The sequence below is a fragment of the Crotalus tigris genome, unplaced genomic scaffold (assembly GCF_016545835.1).
Source record: "Crotalus tigris isolate CLP2741 ecotype Arizona unplaced genomic scaffold, ASM1654583v1 scf7180000023830.6690815, whole genome shotgun sequence".
In the NCBI taxonomy this organism is placed as follows: domain Eukaryota; kingdom Metazoa; phylum Chordata; class Lepidosauria; order Squamata; family Viperidae; genus Crotalus; species Crotalus tigris.
The window spans coordinates 6,421,998-6,441,193 of NW_024100214.1; the positions used below are offsets into that span (position 1 = coordinate 6,421,998).

Below are 19,196 nucleotides of genomic sequence, written 5' to 3' on the forward strand. Positions count from 1 at the left end.
GTTCCCCTCTGTCATTCCCCTCCTCCTTCATTTGCTTTGATCTTCAACCATGTAACAAGCAGGCAAGAAGACAGACACAGTGAGAGTCTGTAGAGGGGGCTTGAACCAAAGTAAAGCTGAGGCAAATGGGGGAAAAAAAAACGCTTCAAAAAATGAAGAATAGATGGCAGAGAATGTGAACAACAGAAAGCTCTTAACCTTTCTTCTAACATGCACTCAGGTTACACAAATCACAGTGCACAAAATATACACAAGACTCTTACACACAAGAATGAGTGGTGGATGCAGGTGTGGCCAGATCCTGCATTCACTTTCTAAACACTATTTTATTACTACAGAGATTCGGCTTTTAATGGGACAGACCTGCTAGTGCAGCGGTTCTCAACCTATGGGTCGCTACCCCATTTGGGGTCGATCGACCATTTTTCGGGGGTCGCCAAAGGTGGCGATCTAACATTTTTCGCGGCGCCGTGCACACGTGCCGCACATGGGGGCACCGCTGCGCGTGCGCGCCGCGCACAGGGGCGCTGCCACGCACGCGCGTCACGCATGGGGCGGCGCCGTGCACACGCGTTGTGCATGGGGGGCGTCGCGTATGCACGTTGCACATGGGGGCGCCGCGCATGCGTGCCGCGCATTGGGGCCCCGCCCCCATGCGCGCGGCACCGCGCATGCACAGAACGTTTGTGTGACGGGGTCGCCGTCACACAAACGTTGAGAAGCACTGTGCTAGTCAAATGCTTACCCAAGAGAAAATACTGAGGTCTTGTTTCTATCAACATTAATACTGACAATGTAGCATCTCTTCCCCCCCCCACCCCCCTGCTTGTTCTTGCATACAATCTTGTCACCATCCTCAGCCAGGAGGAAGAGATGCCTAATCCTGGTGTACAGGTGGGAAGGTTCATGTGAAATTCAATCAAACCATTCAACCAGGAGACAGGTAAACAAAAACTAAAAATATTGTTCTATTATGTACATATTAAATGAACTAAAGGCTGATTATGCTGATTGCAATGGCATGGTGGTAGAATTTGTCTAAGTATCAAATCTATTAATGGTTTCAAATTTCAATCTTTCAATAATCTTAATCTTTCCAATTGGCATATTATTCTGCCCTGAGCAATATTTAGATTAAGGGGAAAAAATTAAAAATGTCAGTGGCAAATTAATTCATACACGTACACACATATACAACCCCTTGTATAGCTTCAAGATCTTATTTATTTTTAGAACGAAGCTGTACATGCTTAAAAGTTTTTCACATCTTGCATCATGAGTTTCATCAGTGCTCCCCCCATTTGATTGATTTCCTGGTATTTCTGTGAATACTCATATAGGGTTAACTTTGGTTCTTGGCCAGATTACAAGGAGGAGACCTTAAGACAGTGTTACAATCAAATTCTGGATTGCAGAAATATCATATGAAAGTTGTGCCCAGGAGCCCATTTTTATTTATTTTTTAATTCTTCTCACCAAAAAAAGTTTCAAAAGTTTCAGTTGTCAACAGTTAAACGTTCCTAATTCTGGCCAATTTTGTTTACCATATTTATCTAACAATCTCTTCTGTTTAGCTTTTTTATTCCTTCCTATTTGAACCAGGAACTTTCCAGCATCTCAAGCTTACAGGAGTTTTTCTAAGTAGGGTTGTTATACGATTCTTAGAGGGAACAGTCCAGCTGCTCCTGTGGCAGTGTTGCCTGCTTCAAGTTATGCTAGTTTTTCATGTTGTTTTTGTGATCTCAGCGTTGTAGTTTAGTTGGTTTTCTCCCAAAGCAGAGAGCCCCTCAAGCTTCCCCCGGGCCTCACCCTGTCCATACATAAACACTTAAACACTTGCTCTGTCTGATTAGAGCTGGTCACAGCTCCTTCTCCAGTTGGTGAAGGGTTTCCAGGTGAAAACATCTGCATGACAAAAGACTTGAAGGCTACAAGGCAGGAATCAAGTCATCTTCTTCCCTTCAGAAGGATAGGGATCAAGGGAAAAGGTGAAAGGCATAGTATTTTGAACCATTATCTGGGCAACTTGTCACTCAATTACATCAGCCCATTGAACACAGGCATCCATTTGGGAGGATGATTCTGGTCAATTTGCACTCAACATCCCCCCCCCCCATGGTTGCAAATCCAAGGAGTCTCACTTCGGCCACTTCTTTCGTGAAAGATATCCAATGTATCTTGACCGCTTCCCTGTGCACAGTATAACTATTTTCTTTTTACCCATTCTGTGCTGGACAAAATTCCCTAGTTCCACAAATGGACCACAAGATCCAATGGGCTGCTCCCCTGTCCCATTACCTTGGTGTTCTCTCCTATTGAACTACCAGTTAGTGCTCACCCTCTCCTGTCTTTTCAATTGTCTGCCTCCTCCAAAGATACGAAGATAAATTCTTCCTGTACCAGCTGTTGCATGTTCTGTGACTGTGATGGGCCGGTCTGAGCCCTGAAGGGAGCCACACTGCAATTCTGGAAAGCCCCCAAGTTGTTATCCAAACAACTCAGGCACCTGAGTTGGCACAGAGCTGGAAAGAATCTAGTCCTTGTACGTTCGTTTAACAAATTTATATATCTGCCCAATTCACTCTCAATGATTGAATTTGGTTCACTTAATGACTGCAGCATTTAGTCATTAATAACCATCACAAAAAAGGTTGTAAAATCAAGTTGGTCGTGTGACTGACCTGTCTTAGAACCATCATAGCACACAACCACAATGAACAAGCTCCATTATGGTCATATGTCAAGATGTCAATGCTGCTAAAGATTTCCCTTGTCCAATTGTATCCGACTCTAGGGGGCGGTGCTCATCTCCATTTCTTAGTCAAGAGAGCCAGCCTTATCTGAAGATATTTCTGTAATCATGTGGCCAGCATGACTATATGCCGAAGGGCACAGAACATGTTGCCTTCCCACCAAAGTGGTGCCCATTTATCTATTTGCATTTGCATGCTTGCATGGGGAGGGGGGAACAGGAGCTGGGACAAGTAACAAGAGCTCAGCCCATCACACGGTGCTCAAGTCTCAAATCTGGCCATCAACTTTCCAGCTGACAAGCTCAGTGTAGTATGTTAAGGACTACCTACAACATAATCAATGATTTGGTTTTGGGGTCAGTTTTTGACAGTTTGCGAAAATTGAGAGATTTACCAACAAATCAGAAATTTTTTATGTTCACAAATCCTAGTTTTTTCAGGCTTCTAGTAAAATGCATTTGTATTTGATTTAAGAATTTCATATTCTAGCTTATAAATGAAGTAGGAACATACCAGCAACATCTCACAAAAATATCAAAATGACATACGTTACTGTGCAAATAGCATGATTATATAATGAGACCATAACATCTGAAAGAAATACATAATGGCATTTGAGTGATGTCCTGCATGTGCTGTGGATTAAGGTCCCTCCCACAGATTCCCAGTTTATACCATTCTTCATATGCTAATTGCCACAAGTTTGATTAAAATCTGGTAAATGTAGGATTATTTTTTAAAAAAGATTAACATAAAAATTAAGCTTGACCATTTGTTTTGGAAAATATCGTTGGTGGAAATATATTAATTTCTAATTTTATAGCATTTTCTATTTTTCTATTCCTTGTTTAGGATAATGGCTTTAAATACATTATTAATTCCTCAGGATCAGAAAGAAACGGTAATTGTCCTGATAACTAAAGAATCTAATGCATGTTTAGTTAGTATCAATTGACCTTTATTTGAATTCCTATTATTATTTTAACAACAACAACAACAATAATAATAATGTGTTTTAACTGGTCCAGAAGAGCAGAAGATGCCCTTCTAACATTATTGGATTAGATGGAAAAATCAGCATAATTATGTTAAAAAGACGCATCTTTATTTTTTACCTGTTTGACGCAATTAAAGAAATTACATTGAGATTCAATTAAGTTTTAGCTGGCCTCACCCTGTTTTCTTAGTGGTTCCACCTCATGACAGCAATTTTGTGGAAGTGTGGCAAATACACCCACATGCACCAACAGATTTCCTAATGTTGTGGCACACTATATCTGGTATTAGTCGATGACCCCAAGGATTACCTCTTAACATGGTAAAATAATTCAGTAATTCCAGTGACCCTGGGAGCAAATGGTACAGGTAGTCCTTGATTTACAACCATTTATTTGGGGACTGTTCACAACAGCACTGAAAAAAATGACTTATGACTGTTTTCACACTTAACGACTTGCAGCAGTTCCGTGGTCACATGTTCAAAATCCAGATGCTTGGCAGGTAGTTCAGATTTATGATGGTTGCAGTGTCCTGGGTTCGTGTGATCACCTTTTGCAACATTTTGACAAGTAAAGTCCATGGGGAAGCCAGATTCACTTTACAACCGTTTACTAACTTAACAACAGTGATTCACTTAACAATTGTGGCAAGAAAGCTCATAAAATGGGGCAAAACTCAAAACTTCTTGCTTAGCAACGGAAATTTGTGGTTGTATGTCAAGGACTACCTGTAATATTTTCTATATTCCCCCTTCCCCCCCCCCTTTTAAAAAATGAATAAGCCTTATTCAGTAAAAGTTTGCCTGGAAGCAGTGCTAGAGAAATATTTACTCACTTTCCAAACTATTTTTAATTTTGTGCATCTCTTTATTTGTCCTCAATGCAAAGCTGAAAAGTGTGAGTATTGTCTTTTCTCATAAGGGAGTTGGTCTATCTGTTGATTAATAATGAACTTACTGAGCTATAAACTAATAATCCAGTTTACCCCCATCCCACACAATGAGCTGATAAGTACCGGCTGAATCACTGATCATGCTGTGTAAGGGGCAGTCTGGATGAGCGCTTTTGTTTCCTTGCTCAAGCAACATACAATGATAAGAGCTTCCTTGTTGGCAGAAATCCAGATGATACATGCAGCTCCACTGTTTCAGGTTTGAGTGGAATGTGCTTGATTGTTGCAAATATTGTGTGGGAAGTTAATAAAAAATAAAGCAAGGTTTGCTAAAACAGCTCCTAAAAATATGCAAGTCAGTAAGTCTCCTGTTGTAATGATCTACTATGAAATAAACACTCTTGCTCTTCTTCAATTTCTTTCACATTTTGGGGTTTTTTGATGGAGGATACATGCCTTCTTCATCTGCAAATATGCTGAACCAAATGTGAACCTATGTGTTGTGATTAGCTAATTTATAGGTAAGTGAAGTGTCTGAATCTAGCCAACAGTGGTTTATTGAACAAACCCAGTTAATAAAATGAAAGTTTAGTGCAGCATTGACATCCTGCTACTGTACCGCCCCACTCTCCGTTTGCAGTTTGTTCATAAGCATCAATATACTTGGGGAAGCCACAATCTGCATTTTTAAGAAATACAGCATTAGCCCATGTTCACCAGTATGTTGTGACAATATATTTTGAAGGGTCTTCACGTTCTCCAGCTTTCATATTTTTTAGATTTTTTAAGAAACGAAATGGAAATTATCATGTTGCAAAGCAAAGCACCAAGCTGGATGCATAACTATTGCTAAATGGACGCACAGAGGCTGTAAGCAGCCAGTCCTTCATCAACTTCATCTGATGCAGTTAACAGACCTTCTGGAAACATCCAATATGTTCACCTTAGCAGAAACTCTTGCTTGTATCCCACTCCAGGAAGAGAGGAAAGCCAAGGCCAGGCAAGGCTCCTGCTTCATCATCATTGTGAATTTGTGGAATAGACTCCCTTTAGAATTGAGGTTTGCCCCGTGTTACAAACCCTCTGGGGGCTCTTCTGAAGAGCATTGGTGGCTAGTGAGCTCTCACTATCTTTTATTTTTACCAATAGTATCAATCACTCTGTACTGTGTTTTACCTGCTGATTGTTATACTTTCTAATCAGTAAAATAACTTTCTTCAGTGCCTTTGAGACTCATCTAGACTCCAAAAACAGGCTGTAATCCACGGGTGTCAAACTCTCAACGTCATGTGACGTGTTGCAATGTATCGCAACTTTTTTTCCATTGCCGGCAATGGGGTGGGTGTGGTTTTGGCGTGACGCATCCGGTCCATGGACCAGCAGTTTAACACCCCTGCTGTAGTCTAATATTTTCCCTTCCAAGATAGAATTTTGTGACTGGACAGCCCTACTATGGCAAATGTTGTGTACATAATACTGTGGTGGTTTTAAGAAAATGCTAACATTTTGTTTTCAGATCCTGTTAAGCATCATAAAGATCCATAATTTCCCCCCAGTATGTCTTTTTATGCACTTTTTAAAGGCTAGGAACAAGTGCCATTAACTCAAACTGGGATTGCATTTACTTCCCTATTTACAAATGCAGAGGATATTTATTGGTTAGCTGGAAGTGACTGGTGTGGTTTAATTGCTCTAGCAATGTGTGAGTTTTATTACTCATGAACCCTGGATTGTTTGTCCCAGGCCTAGTTTCTAATGCTGGCTGGCAGGCATGGTAAGAGAGGATAAAAACTTGCTTCATTCTACAAAGGGTGATTGATCTTTTTGCAGAAACAGGCAGACGTGATTAGATTATTTTTGAAAGGAGTCTGCAGAGATGATTAACTTTGCTTGTGAAAAAAGGCACGTAATATGCTCCACAAAGAAGAGATGGCTACTGTCACCGGACTGTACAACTGTTTAGTGGGAATACAATGAAAAACAGTCTGTTTCACTAGACGGACGCCATATGATTCCAGAAAGTCCTCAGTCTCTCTTAATATTATAAAGTAAGCGCAACTTGCCTTTCTCATTCGGTTTTCCCAGTAGAAATCACATGGATCTGACAGAGTTTTTCAAAAGGGAGATTCAGCCAGGAAACCAAAAAGCAAGAGTGCCTCTGAGAGTGTGCAGGCTGCATGCCCTCACGCTGAACAGTCACAACTGTTTCCAGCATACCTGAAAGTAATCTTTGAAGGAATACAACTGCTCCATTTTAAAATTCAGAAGATCTCTTTATGAGACTACTACTGGATAAAAGCAGATAAATATTACTCTGTGTGTGTGTCAGTGTGAGGCTGTGTGGGTGGTTGAAGAGGGAGGGGGGGAGAGAGAGGGAGCTTATACTGTAGTATCTAATACCACTAGATGGCACCCACTGGCAATTTTTTAAGATTTAGCCAAACTGTCTCATAAATTTGGCCATTTAATTATATATCTTTGAAATGTTTCTTACAATTTGCAAATTTTGCTGACTTCCCTTATAAAGGGACATGTGTTTGGCTTATGCTGAAATCTATGATTATTTCTTGTGCTGTAATCTAATCCAGATGATTGGACCTTGCATCACTTCCCAAGTTTTTAAATGCAGCTCCAATATATCCCTTTTTAAAAGTGGAGAGGAGAGCCATTCCCCACAACATGCACACAGGCAACTGCTCGTCTTCTTAATCCCATCTTCCTAAAAGATTGGCTGAACAGTGTATGCAACCTGTAGGTAACCACCAGAATACTTTGGCTAAGACTGCTAGCTTTGTGCACCCTTGAGAGCTGAAAGGGTTTTAAAAAGTTGAAGAGCAAAATAAAATTGGTGCACACTTAAGGCTTATTGCCGCTGCTTGAATGCAATGAGTACAGGAAGTCCTCGACTTACAACAGTTCATTTAGTGAGCGTTCAAAGCTACCACAGCACTGGAAAAAAAGTGACTTATGACCATTTTTCATCTTCTGTAGCATTCCCATGACCATGTGATCAAAATTCAGATTCTTGGCAACTGGTTCATACCTAGGACTGTTGCTGTGTCTCAAGGTGATGTGATCACCTTTTGCAACCTTTTGACAAGCAAAATCAACGGGGAAGTCAGAATCACTTAACAGGTGTGTTACTAACTTAACTGCGGTGATTCACTTAACAACTGTGGAAAGAAAGGTCATAAAATGGGGCAAAATTAACTTAACAAACACCTCCCTTAAGAACAGAAACTTTGGACTCAGTTGTGGTCATTGTCGAGGACTACCTGTATTACATACATCAAATGTGTTATCTGAAACAGGCAATGCTACAAATGTGAATTCTGCAAGTTCATTGCAATCCCTAATTTGGCCTTATGCAGTTTGGAAAGACATCTCTTATCTAAAATGAGATTCTTATTGGGAAATATCCCAGGCCTACAGCTGCCTGTATGACTAGAGAGAATCTCTCTAGAACAACCATGTGCAAGTACAAAATGTAGAAAACTTTCCGTTGCAGCAAATGTACAGCAGAGGACGGTAGTTGTGTTCTTTGCAATCCTTACTACAAATTACAAGAGACCCCTTTATGAAAACTTTCCAATGTTTTATTACAGTCTCAATCCAGAAAATATCATTAGTTCATGGGATATATACATTCTTACATGGAACCCCCTCGCCCCACTTTTTAAGTAGACAATTGTATTTCATATACATGATATATATCAAACATTAAAAAATAAGTTCGGGGATTCCAAGGCTATTTGTGGTCCCCCAGACAGTCCCTCAGGCTTTCACGCATACATTTGCTTTTCTTGGTCATACATCAGCCGTAAGCAACTAAATGCATACAAACCCTCCCAAATGTACTGGCCAAATAGAGAGATTGGCAAGAAATGCTATCAGGAATTACTTTCATAGTTCAGTAATCTGCAGTTATTAAGAGTCTCTGCTGCCCATTTCAAAAAATGGAGTTACCTTTGTCTATGGCAGGGGTGTCAAATTGCCAGCCTGCGGGCCAGATGCGTCATGCCAAAACCGCACCCACCCCATTGCCAGCAATGGAAAAAAACGTTGTGACACGTCACGTGACGTTGCGAGTTTGACACCCCTGGTCTACGATCAGTGAGACATGACTAGGTTACACAGAGCACAGCTCAATAAAATGTCAGGGTTTTTATTTGGTTCCATTAATGCAATTCCCCTATGCTGCTGTCATAATGCTGTTTAGTATTTAGAAGTAAACTGAGTTTGCAAGTTAAGATGGTAGCAAAATGCTAATTACTGAGATAAGTGCAATAATGTCATTTTTTTCCATTCTAATCCATGTTCCAGGCTTCATTTAAAAGTGGTAACCACCACTTGCCTTTAAAAATATAAGCACTTAAAAGAAAAAGAAAGTCCAGAAGGTTTTTTCTTTAAAAAAACATCAAACACTTGAAAATATTTTAACTTGAAAAAAATTGGCTCATTTTTACTGAAGGACACAGTTTATAGAAAGTATTTTAGAAATGCTAAGTTTTTAAATGGTACACAAGTTCAGAAAAAAAGAGAGTGATTTCACTCTCTGTCCAAAACTGAAGTCCAGATTTTTAGCCTACCTGGGAAGAGCACTTCTGAAAAAATATTGTGCCCTGGGACCCAATCTTTACTATGGTTTTTAAAAATTATTTTTCTACCTCAACTACCTCGAAAATATTGTACTGGTACTGGGTGGTATATCTGGAGAATAATCTGGCTCATTTAGTGTTCCACTAAAGATCACTTTAGTTGTTCAACAGCTTAATCAAAGTTCAACATATCCACCTCAGTATTCATGTAGCTTCTCAGTCTATTCTGAGAATGGTCAAAAACAACCAACAAAGGAAGAAGCTATTGAAAGCAGCCAGAAAGTAATAATTAGAGGAGAACATATATAATTTTGGGCAGTGGTCATCTCAAAGATTTCTCCAGGCATGCACGTGGCCTCTGTCCTTTCCTTACACTATGTTCAACAGTAGCACAAATTGTATTATTATAAAGCTAAGGTGCTGCTGGGAATGAGAAGAGAAGGGTATATTTTCCTTCCTTTTGTTGCTGCTTTCAGATTTCTTCTTCCTCGTCTCCTCGAAATCCTCAAATCAGGTTCCAATACATAGTGAATTAAGTCTACTATGAGGCCAAATGAGCTGCAGCTAGTCAGAGGAACAGAGGTAGCAATATTGGTTCTCTATCCTTAAACCAAAGCAAATATCTTATTAACAAGAAATACCTTTCAAATGCTATTCAGGCTTTTGCCAAAAGACTAATCGGGGATAGACAAGCTTCACATTTCAGGATGGACTGCAATTCCCATCCATTCCCTATTATTTGTCATGGTAGCAGTTCACGAGACTTATAGTCCAAAATATCTGAAAAGTTCCAAATTGCTTATCTCCTGTGGAGATCATAATGTATTGCAGTTTGCTGCACCACCTCTGCATTGGCCATTCTCTTGTGCAACTCAGAATATGTAACTAACCCACCAGAAGCTGCTCTGAAAAGAAGAAAGACCCACAGACAAATCCAAGAACCAGCTGCTCTAAAGTAGAAGACAGTCCTTCTTATGGCTGGCTTCCACTGGAACACAACCATTTTCCACTGTATGAAAGTATCAAGAATTCGTTCACTTGGAAAATTTTATTTTTACATCTTGGGTTTTAGAAAAGTCCAGAATTATTGTGTGAGTAGAGAATATACATTTCTATGCTGGAGCAATTTATATGCAAAATTACATTGTACAACACTGGATGACAAAATACTTGGCATAGACAGGACTAGCACATTGATCCCATCTTTTATCAGAGCTGAAAGATTTTTTTTTTTTTATAAAAGGCTGACTCAGGATCAACCACACCATAAAAGGCATCTGTGGATGGTCAAAAAACCTCTGTCCCAGAGCAGTATTTCTGGTTTTTATATTCTTATCAGGAATGAGATAATTTTTCTCTCATCAAGGTTAAAAAAAAAACCCAACCACTTACTTTACAAAATATAATCATCATTCAACAAAAATATCATCATCCAACAAACAATAAGAAATGCTCCAGTGCATTGATAGAGTTCATTAAAGAAATCCGGTTGGTAATACACATCTCCTTTGTTGGGCAGTTAAATGGACCTAGAGATGTTCTCTGCTTTGAACACTTCTCCAGCACAGTTTATAGCCCTCCAGGGCAATTGCTATTCAGTCCAAAGCATTGTCATAGAATGGAGTCTTATATACATTTTCAACAAAGCTGTTCCAGTTTTTTCATTTGAAATTATAACAGGCACATTTAAAAAAACAAAAACAAAAAACAAGCAGTCTGCTTCCTCCAAGGATCTTTTTTACTTAAAAAAAAAAAAAAGCCTGTAAAAATATTCTGCACAACCATCTATATCCATCTAAGAAGGCAAATATACATAGGTAATAAAGAGTTTTTATCTGTGCATCTGTTATATTCGCAAAACTATCAGTCCTCCTTGGCTGGCCTTTTTATCTCCAGATGCTCTGCTTTGCTGATACGACTGCAAGACACATAAAAATAAATGAAGCGATCCCATTATTAAAGCTTAACGTTTGAGAAACAAAAGGATAATAAAGTGTGGAGTTAAATATGTTATTCCATGCAATTGCAGATTTAATGAAAAATAGTGATAGTCTTTACAATGGCTTCTTCAGAAATAAAGTCTAGACTTGGAAGTTGCTACGTATTTTAAATAACCTGATAGGCAGAATGTAACTCTTCTTTAGCAAACATAATACTTTCGATTTACTGTGAGCCAAAATTGGCATTTCATTATTATGGGCTCCTGGATTTAAAAGCAGCCTCGAAATTCAACCTCCTCCAGCAAAGGAAAAACAGTTTGAGGAAACTAATTCGATTTAACAAAGCAGAATGAAAAGAAAGAGAGAAATATGGAGGATCTGGCTTTTGTAACCTCTTCTTTCTAGGATCATGGTTCAGGAATATACTCAAAGCACTCTAATGAAGGCTGCTGGGATTAAGAATATGATAGCAGAATAATTATTGCAGATTTAAATAAAAGGGACTTACACAGGAGAAATAAACAGTACAGTATCTGTTTATAGTAATATATTCTCAAAGCATCAGAGACAATTTCACCAATTAAAACCAATTAGGCTTTCCAAGATTGAAATCGGGAGTTTGAGCCTAAGCCTGAACCATGCTCTGAGTTTATCTAACTAGGTCATGGAGTATGAGGTTTTTCTGAGAAGTCACCTTTTTCAATTGGAACTATTATTCATTATAAATTTCCTTCCAAGTACAAATAGCATTTTTAAAATCAGTGGAATATAATTCCTCAGATGTTTAAACTGTTTTTAAGGACTCTGAATTAAATCCCTTCATTTCCTATTCTTTCATTACCTTAAAAAAACATGGCACCTCAAAAACACATACCAGTAGTCCTTGACTTACAACGGTTTAATGACCCTTCGAATTTACAATGACACTGAAAAAAACTGACTTATGACTGTTTTTCATACAACCATGGCAGCATCCCCATGGTCACGTGATCGAAAGTTGGATGCTTGACAACTGGCTCATATTTATGATGGTTGCAGTGTACTAGAGTCATGTGATCACCTTTTGTGACTTTCTGACAAGCGAAGTCAATGGGGAAGCCAGATTCACTTAGCAACCATGTTACTAACTTAACAACTGCAGTGATTAAATAACTATGACATGTAAGATCATAAAATGGAGCAAAACTCACTTAATGTCTCACTTAACATAAATTTTGGCTCAGCTGTTGCTGTTAAGTCGAGGATCACCTGTACTACTCTGGTGTACTTTGAAAAAAATCAGTACTCATGTTCTTAATCCATGATATTAATGTACTTCTCAAAAAACCTACTGAAGTGGAATAAGAAGTGAAGGCTATAATAATACATCTACAAAACATAGCCAATACTGTAAAACAAAAAATACACAAACTCTCTTTTGACATCCATTTTTATAAGTGCAAACACATAAACCAAATCTGACACATTGAAGGAACTTGGTAGAAAGATCCAGATGAAGAATAAGCACATGTAGGGCAATGACCTTGCTAGTGAAGTTGTAAAATATCCTGAACTAGAGATTGCACAATCCCCCAAATCAACTGAACGAACAAAACTAAACTGGCAACTGCTCTAGCAACTGCTTCAAACATGATGCAGTTTGAATAACAATAAGCAGAATGTTATTAGTAAACATCTACCACTCTCCCAGTAATCTCACAGGCATGCCCGCAGTAGACTGTATCAAGTCTTCAGTCCCTGCCTGTCAATTTAAACATCAGGAGCCATTTTTGAAACTCTACTTACTCCTGTACTCCCCCCCCCCACCATTTGCCAGGTGTGATTGCTGGCTTTGATAACCATGGAAAGACAAGAGGAAATAGGAGGAGCTAACACATTTGTAATTTCTTGTAGCTGGAAACTACCCCCACCAAAGTAAGACCATTATATCTGGAGACCTACTTGACAAGACAAGACAAGACAAGACAAAAGAGACTTAGGCCCCTTCAAACATACACACCCTCAGGGTTCAAGCTGGACACCAGGGGATTCTGCAGGTTGCGTGGACTGCCGAGGAAATGCTTGGCTGTAGTTCTGGGAGATGAGTCTCTGCCGAGTTCTGACAAATCTAAGGAAAATGATAGTTTAATATAGCTTCCTTGACCCAAAGGTGCATTTCCTTGATCAGAACAGCTTTGATTTTCAAGGCTCACATTTCAATGTATGCATACCAACTATTTTACTATCCTTCTGTACTTCCACTCACAATCCACATTCAGAGATGCCCATTTTTATCCATGGTGCTTTTTTTGGGTGCAGCGTTGACTAATGGTGGCAGAGTTGTGACCCAGCTCATAAATCCATCATTTATTCATATATCAGCATTAGTGAATATTAATGACGCCAATTTTGTTTTCCTTCGCTCTTCTGAGAAAGAAGGGGAGGATCCAAACCTTTGAGCTGGATCAACTGTAATGGCAGGAGAGCTCAAGGCAAAAGAGTGGAAGTGGGAACCAATAATTCCCAGGCTAGAAACTTGTGTTATGTAAACATGTTTGTTTAGCACATTTCTACATTGCCCATTACATCTAAGTGACTCTGGGTAGTTTATACAGATAGTCCTCAACTTATAACAGTTCATTTAGTGAGCATTCAAAGTTATAAATGCAACTGAAAAAAGTGACTTATAACTGTTTTTCACACTTATGACTGCTGCAGTAGCCCCCTAGTCACATGATCAAAATTTGGACGCTTGGCAACTGACTCACATTTATGACAGTTGCATTGTCCCAAGCTCATGTGATCACCTTTTGTGACCTTAACAGGAAGGTCAATGGGGAAGTGAGACTCACTTTACAACTGTGTTACTAAGCAAGTGCAGTGATTCACTTAACAACTGTGGCAAGAAGTTGTTAAGTGAATCACTTAACAAATTTTCGCTTAGCTTACAGAAAGTTTGGGCTCAATCGTGTCGTAAGTCGAGGACTACCTGCTCTGGGGGCAAATGTTCCAAAGGGCAAAGGTAACAATAGAAAGGGCTCTTTCCCTGGATCCCACCAATCGAAATCTTTAACATATTTCAGCTAATCTCAGCTGCTTCCACCCAAGACCATCAAAGGACCAGCTAAGTATCTGTAAATTTGGAAGGTCAGGAGGCTTTGGAGGGATTCTGATTTGCTTTGCTATTCTGGGCAATCACGTCTGAGGATTCATTCTTATCTACAATTAGGTTTGTAAATTACCGTATATGCCGGCGTATTAGGCGACCCGGCGTATAAGACGACCCCCGTCTTTATAGCCGGGCCGCATTCCTAGAACGTCGTCTTATACGCCGGAAACTACCAGTATTTCCAGCGTATAAGATGACTCGGCGTATAAGACGACCCCCGTCTTTGGCGCCGATTTCAGCGCTCGCGGAAGTCGTCTTATACACCGGCATTTACGGTAGCTGAATTGTATTGAAAAGTCTAGTCAAGAGCTGAATGAAAAGCATCTGGAAACCTGTACAGGTAGTCCTCGACTTACAACCATTTGTTTAGTGACCATTCGCAGCTACGACGATACTGAAAAAAAGTAACTTATGACCATTTTCATACACATTTATGATGATGCAGCATCCACATGGGTCATGTGATCAAAATTTGGGCACTTGGCAACTGACATGCATTTATGACTGTTGCACTGTCCTGGGTCAAACGATCACCATTTGTAACTTTCCCAGCAGGCTTCCCGACAAGCAATGTCAATGGGGGAAGCCAGATTCACTTAGCAACCATATGATTCACTTAAGAACTGCAGTGATTCACTTAACACCGGTGGCAAAAAAGGTCATAAAATGGGGCAAAGCTCACGTAAGAGCCACCTTCTTTAACAACAGAAATTGTAAATTTGATAATGGCAGCTAGATTAGTGATGGTTAAATATTGGAGACGGAATTGGGTTATTCAAAGAAATGAGTGGTATAAGGAAATATGGAACATGGCAATAAATGATCAATTAACAACAGAAATTAAATTTTAAAAAAGGGATGATTAAATTAAATTATTATAATGAAATATGGGAGGATTTTATAAAAACCGTCTTGGTGGAAGGCAAAGGGAATAAACCTACTCAAGAATATATGCTGTTTTGGAGGGGATAAGGGCACAATTGAAATATATTGTATATTGTTAGTTGTTATATGAGAAGAAATATAGGGAGGTAGGTGCACTATAATATTTGTATTTTTAGTACTGTTTTTGATTATAATATTTGTATTTTTAATACTGCTTTTTTATTTAGACTTGTATGTATTATGTTTATATTATTTGTATTTGAATAAAAATTTTAAAAAATAAAACAACAACAACAGAAATTTTGGGCTCAATTGTGGTCAAGAAGACGAGGACTACTTGTAATTTACTTCTGAGCCTGAATTTGAAGCTTAATAATTAGAAGGCAAATAAAATTCATAATATTGTTTGCACTTGATGGGTCATGCCAAGATAGTGTCAGTGATCAGCAGGTTTCACAACAGCTTTGAGCTCAGACGGGCCGTATCAATTTTTCAGGAAGCTTAACTCAGGTTAAGTGATAGCTAGTCAAATGCTACACTTTACCAAAAAGGCATATTGTTTCTACAGCAATTGTTTATTTAAACTGAGATTTTTGAAGGCTACACATCAAGGTCATTATCGTAATATTCTTCACTCTTTCTTCTAAAGCAAAGATGGGAAGTTAACACAGACCAAATCTCCGTAATATTTACTATAAAGTCAAGTCAACCACAGATCCTGGTGACCAAATGGACACACCCTCTGCAGTTTTCTTGGAAGGCAAAGTATGGATTTTTCAAATGTTCCTAGTCTAAACTGCAGCCCCAGAATTCCTGATGGTCTCCTATTTAAGAACTAAGTACATTTAGCCCTGCTTAAGTTCCAAGCCCACATAAATAGCACTAGTCAAGTTCTGACACCTGCTGAGACCAGTCTGAAAAATAAAAAAGTACTGTAGAAGAATGAATACATATTTCAAATACCACTACCAAGACTACAATCTTCCACTTATGTCTGCCTGCTAATGACTGCTGCATAGAAAAATTAAAATCTGTATAAATAGTTGTGAATGTCTATCATGCCTATTCCCCCAAAAGCAAAAGACATCTGAAAATGGACTAGGTTGGATGTAAGATAACTAGGGTTGAATCTCCCCTTCTTGAATTGTTATGTTTAACTCAGAACCTCCACTGTGCTCTATCCTGTTTCATTCTTCTGCAGTTTTAGTCCAGTCAATAATGCACTAAATATTCAATAGAGCTGAGCCTCCACATCTATCCAGAATTTAAAAATATGGCCAATTAATTGTTCTTTCACATGCTCCATACATACAGGGTGTACCAAAAGCCAAGCCCATAGGACAATCACAATATGTTTTATTGATTAAAAAAATCTGCAAAGAAAATGTTGCTGTACTTAGGAATTTTCAAAGATCATGCATTGAACAAGTAAGGAAGTATTTAGAACAAAATAGCAGCCAATTTAATGAAATGTATATGCTAAACTGGTATAACCTGTATTTTTATACAGAAAAGGATTTGTTTTTGCTATTTGCTTCTCCGAAAGATTCTTTCAACTGAGGTTTGAACAGAAGTCACTCTCACTCCACTATTTAACTACCATTTCTATGCATTCTATTTACAGCTATCAAAAATGGTTTGATGGAAATACTAATGATAATACTCTTTTTTCTCACATCCTAGTGCCTTCTAAATATGTTGGCTAATGCTTCTCATAATGCCTAACGACATGGCCACTACCTGTATAATCTATAAAGCACCTCTGAAGGGGTACCAGACTGGGGAAGCCTTAAAACAATTCTCCTTCCTCTTTCCTGCTGATTGAGTTATATTCTGACCTCCATTTCTCTGGTGAGTTGGCAACTCTTGGCTAATTTGATCCAGCTGCGATTCTGCCTCTGATATGGCCTGTGGAGTAGTCACCATGGCTCCTGTCTGCTGGATGAATTGTTGTAAATTACATTGCCTGAGTTCCTTATTCAATTCCTCCAGCTCTTGGTTCTGGGCCTGAAAGACAGAGGAGGAACAGGCAGAGTAAATTCCAAATCTTGTCTTTATTTGAAATAATAATCACCTAAAATTGCAGGGAATAAAAGGTTTTTAATTTCATCTAAGCTCCACCCAGTTTAACTCTTTTCTCTTTATTCCTTAAATATGTAGTTGACACCTATCAGAATTTTCAAGGCAAGTGGCAAATGCTATCAAGACACACCTATCTGATCTTTCAAAAGTGGAGGAGAAAATTGCCTCCTTTGTTATGGAGTCATATTAAACTGGCAGCCCATTGTCTGGTATTTATTGGTGATGGTGTTTATGAAGGGTGCTGGGTAGAAGTAGAAATCCATCCAATACTTCAAGGCAATTTATTATAATATGTAAGATATCAAAAAGCATATAATCTCAAGATCAGCTCCCTTCCAGTCAAACACACGTTGGCAAAGGCAGCCAAAGATAATCTTGCCCAGCTCACATTACCTCACACTGGTCAGTCTTTGGGTGCTTTCCTCATTCCAGGGGTTTGATTAAGATCAGCTGCTGTAAAAGTATCTCTATTTACAAAGTGGAAAAAAGAGAACCTACTGGTATAGCTATTTTATCACAGATGGAGAATTCAGTGGACAATAATAGTTATTCTACCATAAAGGAGGAGAAATGCTAGGAGGAGGGCGTATCAGTGCACTATTTTACAGACGGACACTATTTCTAAATAGTCCCTATGTTAAAAAAAAAAAAAAAGAGAGAAAGAATCTAGGAATCTGATAACCAGCAACATTCCAGTAGGAATAGGCAACAAATTAAGAAAGTATTAGGACACAAATATTTTTGCTTTATAACTCTGCATCCAGTGGAACTAAGTACCCAGAACATAAGATTTTATCTAAATAATATTAAATAAATTACAGACTTCGTATAGCTGTGCAGAGAATGAAATATGATGCAGGACTGCAGACAATTTCAGTTTAGAAAGTCTCCTTTTTGTTTTTCTCATCCACTCATAAGTAGTGAAGATCTTTACTACTTTACTTCAGATAGGAGACATAATAAGTTAATACAGATGCCACACTGGATGAATCTTGGAAGAAGTGAGGAACCAGACAATAGATAGACATTGTGTGTGCGTTCTTATGGAGTCCTCATTTAGTCAGCCTTCAATCAAAAAATCGCCAACAAGATAGCATATTTAGAGGAGTGGACATAAATTGTATGGTGCAAGAGGGAAAAAAATAATTATTTATTCTAGGAATGAAGAATTATCTTGAATTCCCCAATGACCTAGTACAGTGTTTCCCAAACTTGACAATTTTAAGGCATGTGGACTTCAACTCCCAGAATTCCACAGCCAGCTGTGGAATTCTGGGAGTTGAAGTCCTCATGCCTTAAAATTGTCAAGTTTGGGAAACACTGATCCTAGTACAATATATTTAGTTACTTTTTTCTTTCAGCAAGAATAGAAATTCTCAGGCTTTTTCTTTAATCACAGAACTGCAAACAAGACCTGTATCAAAGAAGCCAAATTATGGGGTATGGCAAATTTAGAATGAATCCAAAGCTTTAATCTTTATATTTGCTGAAAATAAATTTATTTGCAGGATTTAGTTTATGCCTGGACGGCCTCCTATACTTCAGGTATTAGATTCTTGTATGTCCCATTGTACCATAAAATGAAAAGCAAGTTGATCTTTCAAGACAAAGAACTGTGAGGAGGTTTATGTAATTTACAGAATTTCTAGCCAGTATAGACAATGAATGTGCTGGTTGGAAATATTGGGCACTGTAGTGTCTCCACATCTGAACAAGGGAAGGCAAAATTAGCTTACCACATGCAATTAATGAAAACTAGCCATCCCCCTCTTCTCAAATCTCATAGGGCATGAAAGTAGCCAGAATTGCTTTAACAGTCACGGAACTTTTAATCATAGGATAGCTTCATGAAGCCATAGACTATATGCATAAGGTGGAGGGAGAAGAAAGGAAATTAATA

At 38.6% G+C, this 19,196-nt stretch overlaps 1 protein-coding gene across 4 annotated transcripts in view; it reads right to left on the reverse strand.

Annotated features, from left to right (window-relative positions):
* Nucleotides 1-8,217: 8,217 nt before the first annotated feature.
* The window catches only part of RASSF7 (Ras association domain family member 7), a 101,847-nt gene continuing 90,868 nt past the window's right edge, over nt 8,218-19,196 (reverse strand). For 2 of the 4 annotated variants that reach the window (XM_039322118.1, XM_039322117.1), the window contains exons 4-6: nt 17,053-17,221; nt 13,181-13,288; nt 8,218-11,159 (exon numbers count right to left, since the gene is read on the reverse strand). In XM_039322118.1, the coding sequence (XP_039178052.1) occupies nt 11,128-11,159; nt 13,181-13,288; nt 17,053-17,221 (309 nt within the window). In that variant the 3' untranslated portion in view covers nt 8,218-11,127. Of the gene's footprint in view, nt 11,160-13,166; nt 13,289-17,052; nt 17,222-19,196 lie in introns of those variants that run through there. The other 2 variants (XM_039322121.1, XM_039322120.1) reach the window with 2 other exon arrangements.